Source organism: Triticum aestivum, chromosome 7A, assembly GCF_018294505.1.
Source record: "Triticum aestivum cultivar Chinese Spring chromosome 7A, IWGSC CS RefSeq v2.1, whole genome shotgun sequence".
NCBI classification, from domain to species: Eukaryota; Viridiplantae; Streptophyta; class Magnoliopsida; order Poales; family Poaceae; genus Triticum; species Triticum aestivum.
This window is the reverse complement of record NC_057812.1, coordinates 710,036,124-710,051,593: the sequence shown is the minus strand read 5'-3', so window position 1 is coordinate 710,051,593 and position 15,470 is coordinate 710,036,124. Positions and strand designations below refer to the sequence as shown.

Sequence of the window (15,470 nt, the reverse complement as noted above, 5' to 3'; positions counted from 1 at the left end):
TTAGAAAATTTGGAATTAGCCCCTGCAGCTAACCATGCCAGTGTGCTTGAGAAATAAGTAAACTAAGAAGATGTACAATAATTTTAACAAAAATAAGAGACATACAATCCTGGTGCATCAGACCTTTTGTTGTTGTTGTTGTGAAAACGGGCCATTTTGGTCATTGACCATCACCACTACTTTACCATGTGTCACAATCTGCATGATCCAATTAATATATGGTCGTGAGGAAACCTTTTTCAAGGAAAAAATTGAGGGAAAGCCAATTAATCTTATCATAAGCTTCTTCAAAAACTTCTTTAAATAGAACATATAATTTTTCCGTATATGTCTGATTCATAACTTCATGCATCGTGGATCAAGATGTACAACCATGTACTCAGCATTGCGGGACAGTGCAGGCAAGACAAACCTACAAAAAAAATGCCAAACCGAAAGAACAAGATCTGAGGACACACCAGCTTTCACATGCCTCCCGGTGATCCGAGGAAGCATCACCGAAGCAAGGATAAGGCAGGGATACTTTATTTCACACTGATAATGACACTATCGTCACACGACCATCAGACGGAGACCTATCTCTTTTTTTTGAGGGAAGGACAGAGACATATCTAATGCTCCAAGAGGAGGAAACTACGGCTCCAATCGGTATATCGAAGCCTCTGCGCACACCCCCACCGACGGAGCCAGCGGAGGAGGAGGAGGCCGCAAAGCAGAAAATTTAGCGGAACTGCTAGGTAGCGGCATATCCTGCACCGTTCTTTCATCTTTGCTTTGCTTTGAGATGCGGTTATCTTTCCTTGAGTTATTGTGTATCAGTTTCTACTTTTTACAATACAAAAGCATATTTTTATCATTACTTTTTTTCTTTCCTTTACTATTTTCTAATTCAGTTTTTCCTTCCTTAATACAGGATTAAAAAAAATAAAAAATGCGATTTTTTAAAAAACTTGTTCGTGAAATTATAAAATGTTCCTAATTTTGAAAAATGCTAGAGAAAATATAGAATGTTCTTTGATTCAAAAATGTCCGTGATTTTGAAAAAATATTCACATATTCAAAAAATGATCATGATTTTGGAAATTATAAAATGTTCATGACTTCAAAAAAAAATCGGATGATTAAAACATATTCATGAATATGAAAACATGTTTGCAAATTCAAAAAGAATTATGAAAATTTAAAAAATGTTCACAAAAATTCAAAAACAAATCGAATTTCAATTTTTCCCAAAATTTAAAAGTTCATAAATTCGATTTTTATAAGTCAAAAAATGTTCATGGATTCGAAGAAATACTTATGCATTTCAGAAAATGTTCCCTAACATTTAAAAAATGTCACGCATTTCAAAAAAAATGTTCGTCCATTAGAAAAACTATGCCAACTGAAAAGTTTTTCATGAGTTTCCAAAAACTATACACAATTTCAAAAAATGTTCATAATTTCAAAAGGTCTTTGTGGATTTGGATAAGATCTTCGTGAATATGAAAAAAAAGCATTTAAAAAATGTTTATGATTTCCCAGAAATGTTCACGAATTCATAAAATGTTCAGCATTCCAAAAAATGTTTACGAATTTCTAAGATATTCACAACTTTTTAGAAAATCAAGTAGAAATAAGAAATAAAATAAAATGGAAAATAGAAAGAATATTTGAGCATGAAAAAAAGAAAAGAAGTAGTGAAAATCAAAACAAAAGAAAGGAAAAACAGAAAAGAAAAAGGGAAAATGTAAAAGAAAAAACCAGGAGAAAACTGATTCAGCAAAGGTTCTGGCGAAAAACTTAAGTGGGTCGGTTCATACACTGGAGGCGCACGGGGTGGGGTGGTATGCAAAGTACTCTCAATTGATGACTGGTCCATCGATTATAGCCACAAATGACAGACGATTATCAGGAAGAAGGGTATCAGAGGAAGGAGACGGTGAACATGACCTATCCTATCGAGAGAGCCTCGACCGAAGCCGCCAGTCCATTCTGGTCCAAGCTCCGTTTTGTTTCCCTCTTCCTGCTATTTGTAGGGCCTCTGCTTGCTACCGTCAGGGCAGGCCAGGCCCAAGGTGATGGTCCACTGTCCAGACCAACACGGATCGCTGACATTGCCCTCGTTTCCTGATCCACAAGCCACCCAACAAGCCTCCTAGGGATGCACCCTCGAAGCCCACATACGAAGCACACCCCCGTGCGGCCGAAAATACTTACTTCTAAACTTAAATCGCTACCACCTCGAACCGACGACGCCGGTCAGTGGTGGAATCCCATTAGGTCTAGTCAAGTCGGAGAACCCTATCGTATCTGAAACAACACCTGCGGAATCGCGAGTCTGCAAGCATCTAGTCTAGCAATAACATCAGATCAAGTACAAATCACGAAGCCATCACTTACATCATGCGCGAGCATCGGCTTCACTCTAACCACCGATGCGAAAATCAGATCACCATCGTCATCATCTCCGCGCGCGTCGGTGCCGCACGGATCCTATGATAATTTCTCGTCCCCTCCGAGGATCCATGCACTCGGAATCACAAGTGATTGCAAGAACGAAAATCTCGACGGCCATTAAAAACTTCGCAATGCGTAGGCGACCGAGAATTAGCAAAACCGTTGAAAAAAAACAGATACTCCCAGAGAGAGTGTATATGAAGTTCAAAAAAAAGAGGGAGTATATAGCAAGGGGAAAAAAGTCAGACCCCTAGTCCATGGAACGCACGGCACGCGCCGTCGGCCGACCCCACACGCAGCGGCTCGTTGCTTCGCCGTGTCACAACCAAACCGCGTGTGGCCTGGCCTCTCCCCTAAAAAAATCCCCAATCCTCTCCGCAATCCCCAATTCCCGATCTCCCAGCCCCGACCCCCACCAGACCTCCGCCGCAAACCGAATCCCTCGCCCCGCCCCGCCCCGCCCCGAAACCCTAGCTAGGCAGCCATGGGCAACCCGGAGAAGCTGATGGCGCAGATCTTCGACCTCAAGTTCACGTCCAAGTCGCTGCAGCGGCAGGCGCGCAAGTGCGAGAAGGAGGAGAAGGAGCAGAAGCTCAAGGTGAAGAAGGCCATCGAGAAGGGCAACGTGGACGGCGCGCGGATCTACGCCGAGAACGCCATCCGCAAGCGCACCGAGCACATGAACTACCTCCGCCTCGCCTCCCGCCTCGACGCCGTCGTCGCCCGCCTCGACACGCAGGCCAAGATGCAGGCCATCGGCAAGTCCATGGGCAACATCGTCAAGTCGCTCGACTCCTCCCTCGCCACGGGCAACCTCCAGAAGATGTCCGAGACCATGGACAGCTTCGAGCGCCAGTTCGTCAACATGGAGGTCCAGGCCGAGTTCATGGAGGGCGCCATGGCCGGCTCCACCTCCCTCTCCACGCCCGAGACCGAGGTCAACTCCCTCATGCAGCAGGTCGCCGACGACTACGGCCTCGAGGTCTCCGTCGGCCTCCCCCAGGCCGCCGCCCACGCCATCCCGGCCGCCAAGGAGAAGGAGAAGGTCGACGAGGACGACCTCACCCGCCGCCTCGCTGAGCTCAAGGCCCGCGGCTGAACGACGGCTTTCACTTCACTTCAGGTGATTATTTAGATCTAAGCCTGGCCCCTCGTATACGAATGAACGAGTGATATACTACTAATTGCCTGCTGCTGCACAATATTGTTTATAGTTTTTACTCCCTCCGTCCCAAAATTCTTGATTTGACTAAATACGGATGAATCAAGTCACGTTTTAGTATTAGATACATCCGTATCTAGACAAATTTAAGACAAGAATTTTGGGACGGAGGGAGTACATAAGAAAAATTGTGTCCTGTAATAATGTCGTCTCATCAAGTATGATGAGGATTTGTGGTTGTTAGGTTGTCCTGGTGCTTATGTAAGCTTTTTTTAGCTTCTGGCTTAGTTTTGCACCTGCATTATTCTAGATTTACATTTGTACAACTAATATTTGTCCTAACATGTTACCGCTAACAACTGTAAGAGCGAAGGTTAGCTAGCTTTGCATATCGTGTATAACACCGAGCTTCTTTCAAGGTCAAGAGCATTGTATATCATATTGTATACTACTTGCCTGCTGCTGCACCATATTGTTTACCTTTTATACTTGAGACTTGGTCCTTTAATGTCGTCTCATCAGCTATGATGAGAATTTGTGATTGTTAGGTTGTCGTGGTGCGTATGTAATCTTCTTTCAAGCCTTTCGTTTTGGAATCCTTTAGCTGATAAGTTTAAGAAATAATGTTGTGCTTCTTTCAAGCCTTCCGATTTGGAATTCTTTAGCTGATAAGTTTAAGAAGTAATGTGGTGCTTCTTTCAAGCCTCTTGATTTGGAATTCTTTACCTGATAAGTTTGATAAATAATGTGGTGCTTCTGGTTCAGTTTTACACTTAAAATTGAAGATTTCACATTAGTACATGTTACCTGTAAGGCTGTAACAATAATAACAACAAAAGATAGCAAACACTGAATATTGTGTATAATGTTGTCAAAGTTCTTTCAAGCTTTTTGATTTGAAATCCTTTAGCTGATGAGTTTAAGAAATAATGTTGTGCTTCTATCAAGCCTTCCGATTTGGAATTCTTTAGCTGATTAGTTTAAGAAGTAATGTGGTGCTTCTTTCAAGCCTTTCGATTTGGAATTCTTTAGCTGATAAGTTTGAGAAATAATGTGGTGATTCTTTCAAGCCTTTCGATTTGGAATTCTTTAGCTGATAAGTTTGAGAAATAATGTGGTGCTTCTGGTTCAGTTTTACACTTAAAAAGATAGATTTCAGATTAGTACATGATACCTGTAAGGCTGTAACAATAATAACAACAAAAGATAGCAACACTGAATATTGTGCATATGTTGTCAAGCTTCTATCAAGCCTGGTTTATGTGTATGAACACACCCTTCTATTTGACATATTATTTACGGTATGCAATTGAGAGTGTGATATACTCCCTCCGTCCGAAAAAGCTTGTCCCTCGAATGGATGTATCTACTCCATTAGAGGGACAATCTTTTTCGGACGGAGGGAGTACCATATAGGGATATTTTGCATGTGTTGGAGTTTGTACTATATTATGCATGTTCGTTGAAGTTCAGTCTGAAAGCTATGCTTAGGTGCCTAATCCAGGAAGTACTTCCATGGTACAAAATAATGATGGTATTGAGATGTACTGGCCTATATATCTGCAATTTATAGCTCCACATCCTTTCGCCAAGTCATTTTGATTATATCACAAGGGCATATAGTCCCGTCAATGTAGAATATAAGGTGCATCAGTTTTATTGGGGGGGGGGGGGCAGCCCTGTGCGCGTCAAATGATATAAATTTAGTATTTTAGGCACCGATACATTATTTTAACAACTTGGCCAAACATGCACAAGTATGACTTTTGAAAAAACTAATACACCTTATATTTTGGGAATGGTTGGAGGATAATTTTCACTTGCCATTTGGATGATTTACCCATTGTGCAAAAGTTACCCTTTGATCCATTCACTCTGTGTGATGCCAATCTTTCATTGTTCTCCTTTTTGCTGTGGTTATAAAACTGTAAATGGCATGAAATATAGCAACATCAGAATTAGCTTCATGCTAGAAAGGCACATTATGTGCTATTCAACTTCGATGTACCCCTTATACTTCATATGCCATAACCAGTTTGCCTTGATCCTATATCAGCAATTTAAAACCATTATTTTTTTGGATAGATAGAACCATGAATCTTAGTCGCACATAGATAAGACTTCTATTGCTCTGTGTTTACAACATAATTTCACTGGCATTCATGATTCATCCAAGTGATGGATCTTGTTCAACACTTGCAATTAACTGGAATCTTGGAGATCAGTAAGCCGGTGGTCTTGGAACTCATCCAGATGACAGGGGCTGGGTGTTTTGTCCTTTTGTTTGTGAAGGTAGAAAATGAAGTATGACGGTATCACATATAGAAAATTCACTGATTGAGATTGGATTCAGATTAAAGGGTGTGGCATAGGATAGTTTCTGGTATACTAGTAGTGATAATAAACAAACCCAAAGGTTAGCACTTAATCTTAATGAAATAACAGACATGGAAACTAATTATTAAACTCCTTCACTGCTGGCTGCCATATGCACTACCAATTTACCATGGCAAAGTGGTACTTGTCAACACACAGTATTATGTAGTACAGCATGACACTGCTGACACACACACGCCCTTTAATTCTTGAACAGTTTCATTCTGTGACGAACTAACATCTTACTCTATTCTTCCTTAGTTGAGATGGCTCTTAGTCGAGACCTATCCTTCCTTTAATTCTTGAACAGTTTCATTCTGTGACGAACTAACATCTTACTCTATTCTCTCTGTTTTGCAGGTACGGCTCATGCAATGTTCACTCGCTTCGCCGTCAGTTGTCAAGGGCTGCTCATATCTGACAGCCCCGTAAATATTGTTAACGCCCAAGTGGGCGCTCTCTTTGTCTGGGATCTCTATGTGGAACTGATTTAAACGCTGCTGTGTGATATGACGTGTTATTCCGAAACGGAGTGTGATATTGATATTATGAGTCAGTAATAATATATGAGCTTGAGAACATCTTGTGTTGCTGCGCTTGAAGTTTTTTTTTTCTGCATCTGCTTTTATCTAGCATGGGGTATATTTGTGCAACGCTGTTGCTGGCGTGCTGTCTCAGTTCCTTGTGGTATGCCATGTTTGCTCAAACTATCATTCGGTTGTCATGTTAGGGTTGTTAATAACTTGTGCTTCCGTAAGATGTGCAGCGCTTGTTGGATATCTGGGATCTATTTGCCGTCCCAATGTGGCTTTACGAGTCAATAAGGTGTGCTTGATTACAACCTGTGCTGCTGTAAGAACGTTTATGTGCTTGGGTTGGATCTTTTCTATGCTCAGGCTGTGGGCATACTTGTATGATGATGTCATGATGGTCATGTGTATTGTGATTGCATTGCCGTGTCGCTGCCTTTTAGATCATCAGTGGGACTGAGAGCCCTCCTGGTTCCCTAGGTTCAAAAGGAAATAAGTTGATCCCCATGTCCGCTTGGGAGATATTACAGGAAAATTCAAGACACTATAAGCAGAGCAATGCACATGAAAAATGAAGGACCAATGTGTTTTTGGGACACAAACTGTAGCTAAAATTTTCCTGTAATATCCTTCCACCGTTAGGCCAGCCTCACGCCGTGCCTGCCACATCATGGCCCGTGAAGCCCAGCTTTCGCATAAGCCCCGCCGGACGACTACTCAACTTGGAACGGGCGGGCCAACAACAGCACAACTGGACCAGGCCCACAGCACCACAACACCGTCCAACACCACCTCAAAGCCCCCGCTTGGGTGACAAGCTCTCGCTAGTGAGCTCGGCGATTCTGAGGGTGGAGCGAGCTATTTAAGCCGGTCGAATTCCTCCTCGCTAGCCGAGGTGGGACTAAACTAGGTGGTCGTTGCTCTGCGCTTCATACTGGGGAATGGGTGGAGCCGTGGAGCGCTGTGCTGCTTCCCGCCGGGATCAGAAGAGAGCTTTATCGTGGGCCTTTGAGGCTTTGGGCCTTTTGTCGTTTGGGGCAGCCATTTGTGGATTTTCTGTTGTTCACAGGAAAATAGAGCTTTGTGGATTATCGAACGAGTGCTAATTCACGTAGTCAACTTGATTGGCGAAAATGGACAGTATGCCCTTCAGATAAAGATGGACCAATATGACCTCCAGCGTGCTTAAAGCTGGGACTAGAACGTGCATGGCCTGTATTTTTTTTTTGAAAAAACATGGTATTTTTATTTGTAGAATTCTAAACACATGGCAGTTCAATCTCTCTGTGTCATGCATGGTTAAATGATAAGATCATTGAATAAACCGGGGCAAAATTGAGGTATCCTGTAAGATTTTCCTTTCTTTGAAAATGAAGCAAATTTTATATCAAAGATGATGTCGGACATTAAGACCGAACACATCCTCTCAACGGAAGTTAGAGGTCATCATCTTTACACTAGCCTCAAAAGCCATAGCTATATTCCCCACGAACTATCGCTAACCTAGTGTCGAACGTATCCACCAGTAGAAAACTAGAGGTAATCTAACACAAAGCACAACCCTACAAGACAACACTTTCAAGAGAGATCTCCGCTCATATGCCGATTTTTTAAGGTCCAACCAGGCCCATGGTTTCCAATTTCAGTTCCAGATAATTCTTAGCACTAGCTAAAATCACTGAAATTTCAGTGATTTTTGTTTGCATTTCAGCCAAACGGACAAAAAATTCACTTGAATTCAATTAAATATTTGAAATTTATGGAAAATATTTGAATTCCTATGTATTAATGAAATTCCCATAGTATTTTGGCCAAAAGGTAAATATTTCATTGTTTGGTGAGATGACTGGAATTAATGAATTTCATAAAAATCTCATTGAAAGTGAAAACCATCTAGCCCAAACATGGGTACATCACCTCTTCAAGTCAAAATTGTTGTTTCATCATGGTTATGATGCCCGTACATTAATGCTATCTGGTCTGACGGCAAGGAGAGATAATGGGCCTTCGCCCCGGAGAAAAGCATGTGTGTTACTTATGCCTGCACTCATGGCTTCCTAGTGCCAGGAATGCATTAGGCCCGCTAGCACCTTAGGAGAATTCACTATAAGGGAGCGACGCCAACGATGAGTCTGAAGAGCACCTCCAACGAGGGCGCTAGCACAAGGCACCAAGATGAATTTCCTGGCCGTTACGGCGTTACCCTAGCGAGCCAGCAATCCTAGGATTTTACTTTGCATCGATGCCGACTAAGTCTCCTGACTCTAGGGCGAGAGTTCCAGGTATGAGTACAGAAAGAATCAAGGTGAGGTGCCTGCTGGGTAGCTCATAGCTGTTTATGTTGGGAATGGAGGTGGTAGCAAAACTGTTAAGCTAAAAATAATAATTTACACTCTCTCCATCCCACAACATAAGATGTTTTTTTGTAAGCTAAAATAGCTTTAAAAAGTCTTATATTATGGAACGGAGTGAGTATTTTCTTAAGCGCCTGCCCAAGTGCTTTATGTTGGACATGGCACGCCTGATTAACCTCACTTGAATAGCACTCTTAAATTTGCCTAAAAGATAGAGAACAAATGTGGAAAGTTGGTATCGTTCCTTGCAACGAGGTGTTTCCTTTAAACTCTGCTAAAAGTTCAAACCCTTTCCAAAGTGAATTTATATGAAATAAATATTGAGCCTGCTCCTGTAATCTCGTGCCCTCCTCTGCTTTGGAAAGAACACAAGGCAAAACAGAAGTGGATGGCAGTGGGTCACCCCCACTATTTGACTAGCTTTGGAACATCTCTTTGGCACCCAGCGCCAGTTGAGCAAGTGGCACAAGGTGATATGATAGCATGCCTGCCGACGCGCTGAGACGAAAGCTTATTATTTGCCAGCAATTTCAAACAAACAAAAAGAAAGCTTATTGCCTCCTCCGATTGTACCGGAGAATTACCGGGAGATCGGGGCAAAGGACGGGCACATGCGTGCCGTGGCAAGAACACCTCACACAATGGTTTTTGATGAGGTGGAGTTGAAAAGATACTTTCTCCATTCTAAAATATAGTACGCCCACGCTTTTCGAGGTCAAACTTTGACCATATATTTAACGAATGAGATCGACTGCGTCAGGAGAAAAAAATTACATAATTAAAAACTTCTTTTGAATACGCATTCACTGATATAACTTTTGCTCCCGCCGCAATCGATCTTGGTAGTTAAATTTACGATCAAAGTTGAAGCACAGAGATAAAGGGATCACTAGATTGTGGAATGGAGGGAGTACACCTTTGTTCTTTGCTGTGTCAGAAGATGTATGATGTATCTCGTGGAGTATACATGCCAAGATCGCACATGGGTTCCACCGCCAAGAATGTGTGTATATATTGCATGGGCGCACACGACCAATGTAAGAGAGATTCGTAACGTACGCATGGACTTAATTTGCACACAGTACGTCGACCTCCAAGCTAAGTAAAGCTCTAAACAATATACTACTCGTTTCTAATGCAAGAAAAAGAATAGAATTCAAGCAATGTGAACAGTACGGACATGAGACGGCAGCAGGTCGACTGCATTGCATGCATCCTGAACCGTCCGTACGTGCTGTCGCCTAAACAAAGCCACGTACCACCCGTCCAATCGGAGCTGTGAGCAGTGAGCCCACGTGAAACCGCGCGCTGGCTCCCATAGATTTGCGCTTTGCGAGGGAGGAGAACAATTTTGGACAAGACGACGAGTAGCGTCGGACGGAGGGCTAGCGAGGAGGACTGGAGGAGTATCTTGGAACAGGATAGGACGTGGCTGCCGGCCGGGTCACGGAGCCGCATGGATCCAACTTCACACTTGCCCCACCAGGATCACGGACGGCTAGCTACCTCCCTCCGCCCGACTTGATCCACCACACACACCACACCTGGTGCAAACCCAGCATGCATGCATGCACGTGTAGCCCTCGTCCTCTGATTTTATCGCTCTTCGGCAAATTACGAAATCCATATAAATTGTCGCTGATTTAGTACAACCGTGGGCTAAATCATTGACAACTGATATGAATTGGAGAGACCGAGAGAGTATGTATATACGCGTGTGTAGTCGCAGGAGGGAAGGGACAACCGATACAACCAAAGAGGAGGATATCGGAATTACAGTGAAGACGATAGTTAGCGTACGAAAATCGGTCGACGGCTGTAGCCACTGACCGAATGGGATACATGGCTGGCTGCGATTTGTGTCGTAGGGATAGGGAAGTCGGCCGCAAAATATCGGCCATGTAGCACCGCGAGTGCGGCTAGAGACGTAGCTAGAGGACCCGAGTGGTGGCTAGTCGGTCTCGTGCGTGGCCCCAGCGGCACGCGTAGCACAGTGCAGAGTGCAGAGGACTGTGGGCCGGCTGGCCATGCATGCAGGCATGTACTAGATGTAGGAGTACGGAGTGTACCTAGGTAGCAAAGCTCCACCAGCCACACGGTCCGGACGTACGCGCTGATGCAGCATTGCATGCTGCGGTGATTCAAAGGACGCGACAATTTTCTTTGGACTGCAATAGCCAGCTAGATGGCACTCGCGGCTGGCATTTTAGGTATTCTGGGATGGCATTTTGCCCAAAAGCATGGCATTTCATTTATTTTAGTGTTTGTTTCACTCAAAAACTGCCACACCGTCAGATCTTGATCCTGTTGCTATGAGGGATGTTCGCTGGAGATTTCCTCGGACGACAGATAGCATTTCCGTTTTCCTTAAGCTCAGTCGGCCAGAGATACTCAGCACTGTACTGTACATTCATCTGGGGCTCTTTGGGGGCTTCTAGCAAGATGACGCTCTCGTGCGTGCATGAAACATGAGGCCTCCATAAAAATGCGGATTGATTTCTCATGTCCAATCGGATATGCATGTGCAGATCCATCTCGAGTTCTCGACGCGAAACGTACGTACGTCGGAGTACAAAATACGTACTGTACTACGTCGTCTTCTATTCAACGGAGAACAACAACCTAGGAAGAGCCATACGTACTGTGCATATAGTCACGAGACGGCGATCATGTACCCAGGCCGAAACCACCGGCAGTTGGCAACTCCTTTCAACATACTACTCATATATAGTACTCAGCAAAACTCCAGTCAAACGACAGCCGCGACGGAGATCGCGACTGCCCTGGTGCGCGTACCCGCGCGGCCGCCGCCGCCTTGATCTCCTCGCTCCGGTCTGCTGCCGCGTCCGGCGTGCCCAGATCCGGCACCCCCGTGCCGCGCTCTCTCCTCTCCTTCAGTCTGCCTCTCCGTTCATTCGCCCGCCATGGCTCCCCAAGCTCCGACGTCGGCGGCCGCCCCGACCTCTTGGGAACCTCCTGCCGGTGTCCTCCCTGCTTCAACAACGGCGCCCGCTCCGGCCTTTCGGGCGCCTCCTGCCGGCGCCACCACCGGTACGACGACGGAGGCCGCCCCGGCCTCTCTGACTCCTTCTGACGGCACCACCACTGCTACAACGACGGAGGCCACCTCAGCCTGTCTGCCGCTGCCCTCTGTGAACGGCGCCGCCGCGACTTTCCTTGCCTTCCGCAAGGCCGACCCGGCCGTGCGGGGACGCCTGCAACTGCTGCGGCCCTCCACAACCAAGACGCGGGCCAGCTCCGATCTGAGCCTGGCGACTCCGACGCCTACCACGCCGCCTGTCGCTGCTGCCGAAGACGATGGTCTTCATGGAGCTCCCTTTGTTGGCCCCGATTTAGGTGCAGCCCCCGACGCCGCTGTGCGGACCCCGCAGCCGCCATTGGCCGTGTCGTGGGCTTCCCTCGCGGACAACGTCTGCAGCATTGATGATGAAGATGAGCTCGCCCCGCTGACGCCGTTGGCTGCCAGGTGCTCTAGTGGGGTGAGCGATCCGGCTGCCGCTGCTGTTGTCGCTGCTGCTCCTGAGGCGTCTTTGGACCAGGGATGGGTGAAGGTGGGGGGCCGGCGTCGTTCGGCGTCGCCGACATTGGCTCTGGCTCCCCGGCCTATCCTTGCCTGGCTTCGCGGTCGATGCTGCAGATGCCTCGCCCCTGGACACCGGGCGGCGGTTTGCAGAGATCCCTTCCGATGCTCTCGTTGCTTGGAGAACGGTCATCGTGCTTGTGACTGCCGCAACCCATGGCGTTCTCTCAGCTCTCTGGCATATCTTGTTGTCCCGCCCGTCTCTCGCCTTGGCATCCAACATTGTCAACCTCCTACTCCAAGAGAGGCCCAATTAAAATCCACACTCCCTTCCGTTGCGCTTCACCGTGGATCTTGGGCGTCTGTGGTTTCTGTTTCCGCTAGCCCGGCATCCCCATCCATTGATGTGCTTCAGACCGCTCTGGCTGATCAGACCGAGTTGCTTCAGGGTTGGCAGACACGTATTGAGAGCTTCCTGGAACGGGCTGAGGCTGCTTTGAGCAGGCTCTCCTTTTTGCCGGCTACGTTTCTGGCCACGCAGACACCACTCCCTCATGTTGGCTCCACGGAGGACGAAGGGGCAGATCCTTATGGTTGTTTCTCCCCTCGTGTTCGGGACAATTCATCATTGATGTCTGCTTCGTCTGTTGTGCATGTCGATGTGGGCGAGTCCATCGCTGTGCTTGCGACTCCGGTGCTACAGCTCATGCCCGAGCTTCGGGATATCTGTTCGAGCCCTGCTTCGCCTCTGTCCTTGGAGCGGTTGGAAGTGGACTCGTCGACAACCTTGTGTGAGATGTTTTGCCTCTGTCGTGTGAGCAACTGGAGGCGCCGAAGTCCATTGTGTCGCTGGTTCCTGTGGTGGAGGATGATGTGTTGGGGGTTCCTCGGGCCGATGATGTCGATGCGGCCGGTTTGTTGGTGCCTGCCCCTAGTAGGAGCCCCTTGGTTGATGACAACTACATCAAGAAGTACAATGAGTTCTATGATTTTCTTGACAAATGGGTGGCGGATCAGTCTGGACCCGGCATCACAAGTGGTTGCCTCCCCAAGAAGAAACCCAATAGGGAGAAAGCAAAGAGAAACAAAAGCAAGAAGGGCGGTGTTATTCGGAAGACGCCCACGATTTCATGATGGAGGGTGCTCCGTTTTTATCGTGGTCGATGTTCTTGTGTGAAGCTCCGCTGTGTTGTACAAGTGTCAAGGGTTTCGGTTGTGGTGCATTGGGAGGGCCACATGTGCGGTCACGGTGTTTCCTGTTCTGTGAGTAGTACGACCTTGGGTTGTTTGTATCGGTTTTTGCCCGGTTTTCCAAAAATTAACTGGGCAATTCTCTTCTTCTTAATTAATCGATGAGGCAAATCTTTTGCCTCCGTTTCAAAAAAAATATATAGTACTCACTCCATTCCACAATATAGTGCTTCCTCTATCCACGTGCTTTAACTTTGACCGTAAATTTAACTACCAAAACCGATTGCGGCGGGAGCAAAAATTATACCAGTGAATTCGTATTCGAAAGAAGTTTTCAATTATATAATTTTTTCTCCGCCCACAGTTGGTCTCGTTGGTTAAATTTATGGTCAAAGTTGGACCTCAAAAAATGCGGGCGCACTATATTTTGAAATAGAGGGCCTAAAGCGGACTTTTTGAGCCCGGTTGCATTGGAAAATGTTTTTTAAACCCCTAAAAAATGGTGATTAAAAATTTCGAAAAGATTTGTTTTTTTGAGATGAATACACATGCATGTGGTTTAAGTACATGTTAAAATTTATCCAATAATACGTTGTAGTTGTATGTTACACAAAAAGAACAAAATTCCAGCCCCAAAATCAACAAAAAAATAATCCTATTTTTTTGCAAGTATTTGTCTTTTTGTGTCTCTCGCATGCAAGCACATATATTGATATAAATTTGCACAATTATAGTACACTACTACTGCAAGCACTTTTTTTTAGAATTTTTCAGGACATAAAGTTTCATTTTTTATCTTCTAAGAAAGGGGCTCAATGGCATTTCGTTTATTTTTATTTAAAAACTGCCATAGTCAGATCTTAATCCTGTGGCTACGAGGGATGTTCTCTGGGGATTTCCTCCTGGGGAACAGACGCCAGAAAGCATTTCCGTTTTCTTAAGCTCAGTCGGTCAGAGATACTCAGCACAGTACTGTACATTCATTTGGGGCTCCTTGGGGGCTAGCTAGATGACGCTCTCACGCGTGCATGAAAAATGAGGCTTCCATGAAAATGCGGATTGATTTGTCATGTCCAATCGGATGGAAGGATATAGCATGCATGTGCAGATCCATCTCGACGCGAAACGTACGTATGTACGTAGGAGTACAAAATACGTACTGTACTCCATTGTCTTCTATTCAACGGAGAACAACAACCTAGGAAGAGAGCACCATCGCCGTACATTAGTCACGAGACGGCGATCCTGTACCCAGGCCGAAATCACCGGCACTTGCAACTCCTTTCAACATACTACTCATATATACTTCCTCTGTAAACTAATATAAGAGCGTTTAGATCACTATTTTAGTATTCTAAACGCTCTTATATTAGTTTACAGAGGGAGTAGTTTATTTCAAAAATACTACTCATATATAGTAGCTGTATCATTGCCTAAAGCGGACTTTTGGAGCAGGGTTGCATTAGAAAACGTTTTTTAAACCCCTAAAAAATGGTGCTTAAAAATTTCGAAAAGATTTGATTATTTTACATGAATACACATGCACGTGGTCTAAGTGTATGTTAAATTTCATTCAATAGTATGTTGTATTGCACGCTAACCAAAGAAGACAAACTTTTGGCCCAAAAATCAACAAAAAATCCAATTTTTTTCATGTATTTGTCCTTTTTGTGTCTTTCACATGCAAGCACGTATATTGATATAAATTTGCGCAATTATAGTACACTACTATACTATAGGTACACAAAATTTTGGAATTTTTCAGGCCATAATTCTTTTTTAACTTAAAAAGGGGCTCAATCTGCCGTGCTCCAAAGGCATTATTTGTATCATTGCCTATCTAGTTACCGTCTGATACTGTTTCCTGTTGGTTGCAT

The 15,470-nt window shown here is 45.1% G+C and overlaps 1 protein-coding gene across 1 annotated transcript; it reads left to right on the top strand.

Moving 5' to 3' along the window:
* Positions 1-2,696: 2,696 nt before the first annotated feature.
* LOC123149566 (ESCRT-related protein CHMP1) lies at positions 2,697-6,558 on the top strand. The gene is made up of 2 exons (XM_044569248.1): positions 2,697-3,562; positions 6,338-6,558. Exon 1 carries the CDS (start codon positions 2,924-2,926, stop codon positions 3,536-3,538), a length of 615 nt encoding a protein of 204 aa, XP_044425183.1. The 5' UTR covers positions 2,697-2,923; the 3' UTR covers positions 3,539-3,562; positions 6,338-6,558.
* The last annotated feature ends 8,912 nt before the right edge of the window (positions 6,559-15,470 follow it).

What these genes read in the sequence shown, in the direction of transcription:
- LOC123149566 (XM_044569248.1), top strand. Translation starts at nt 2,924, where the DNA reads ATGGGCAACCCGGAGAAGCTGATGGCGCAGATCTTCGACCTCAAGTTC.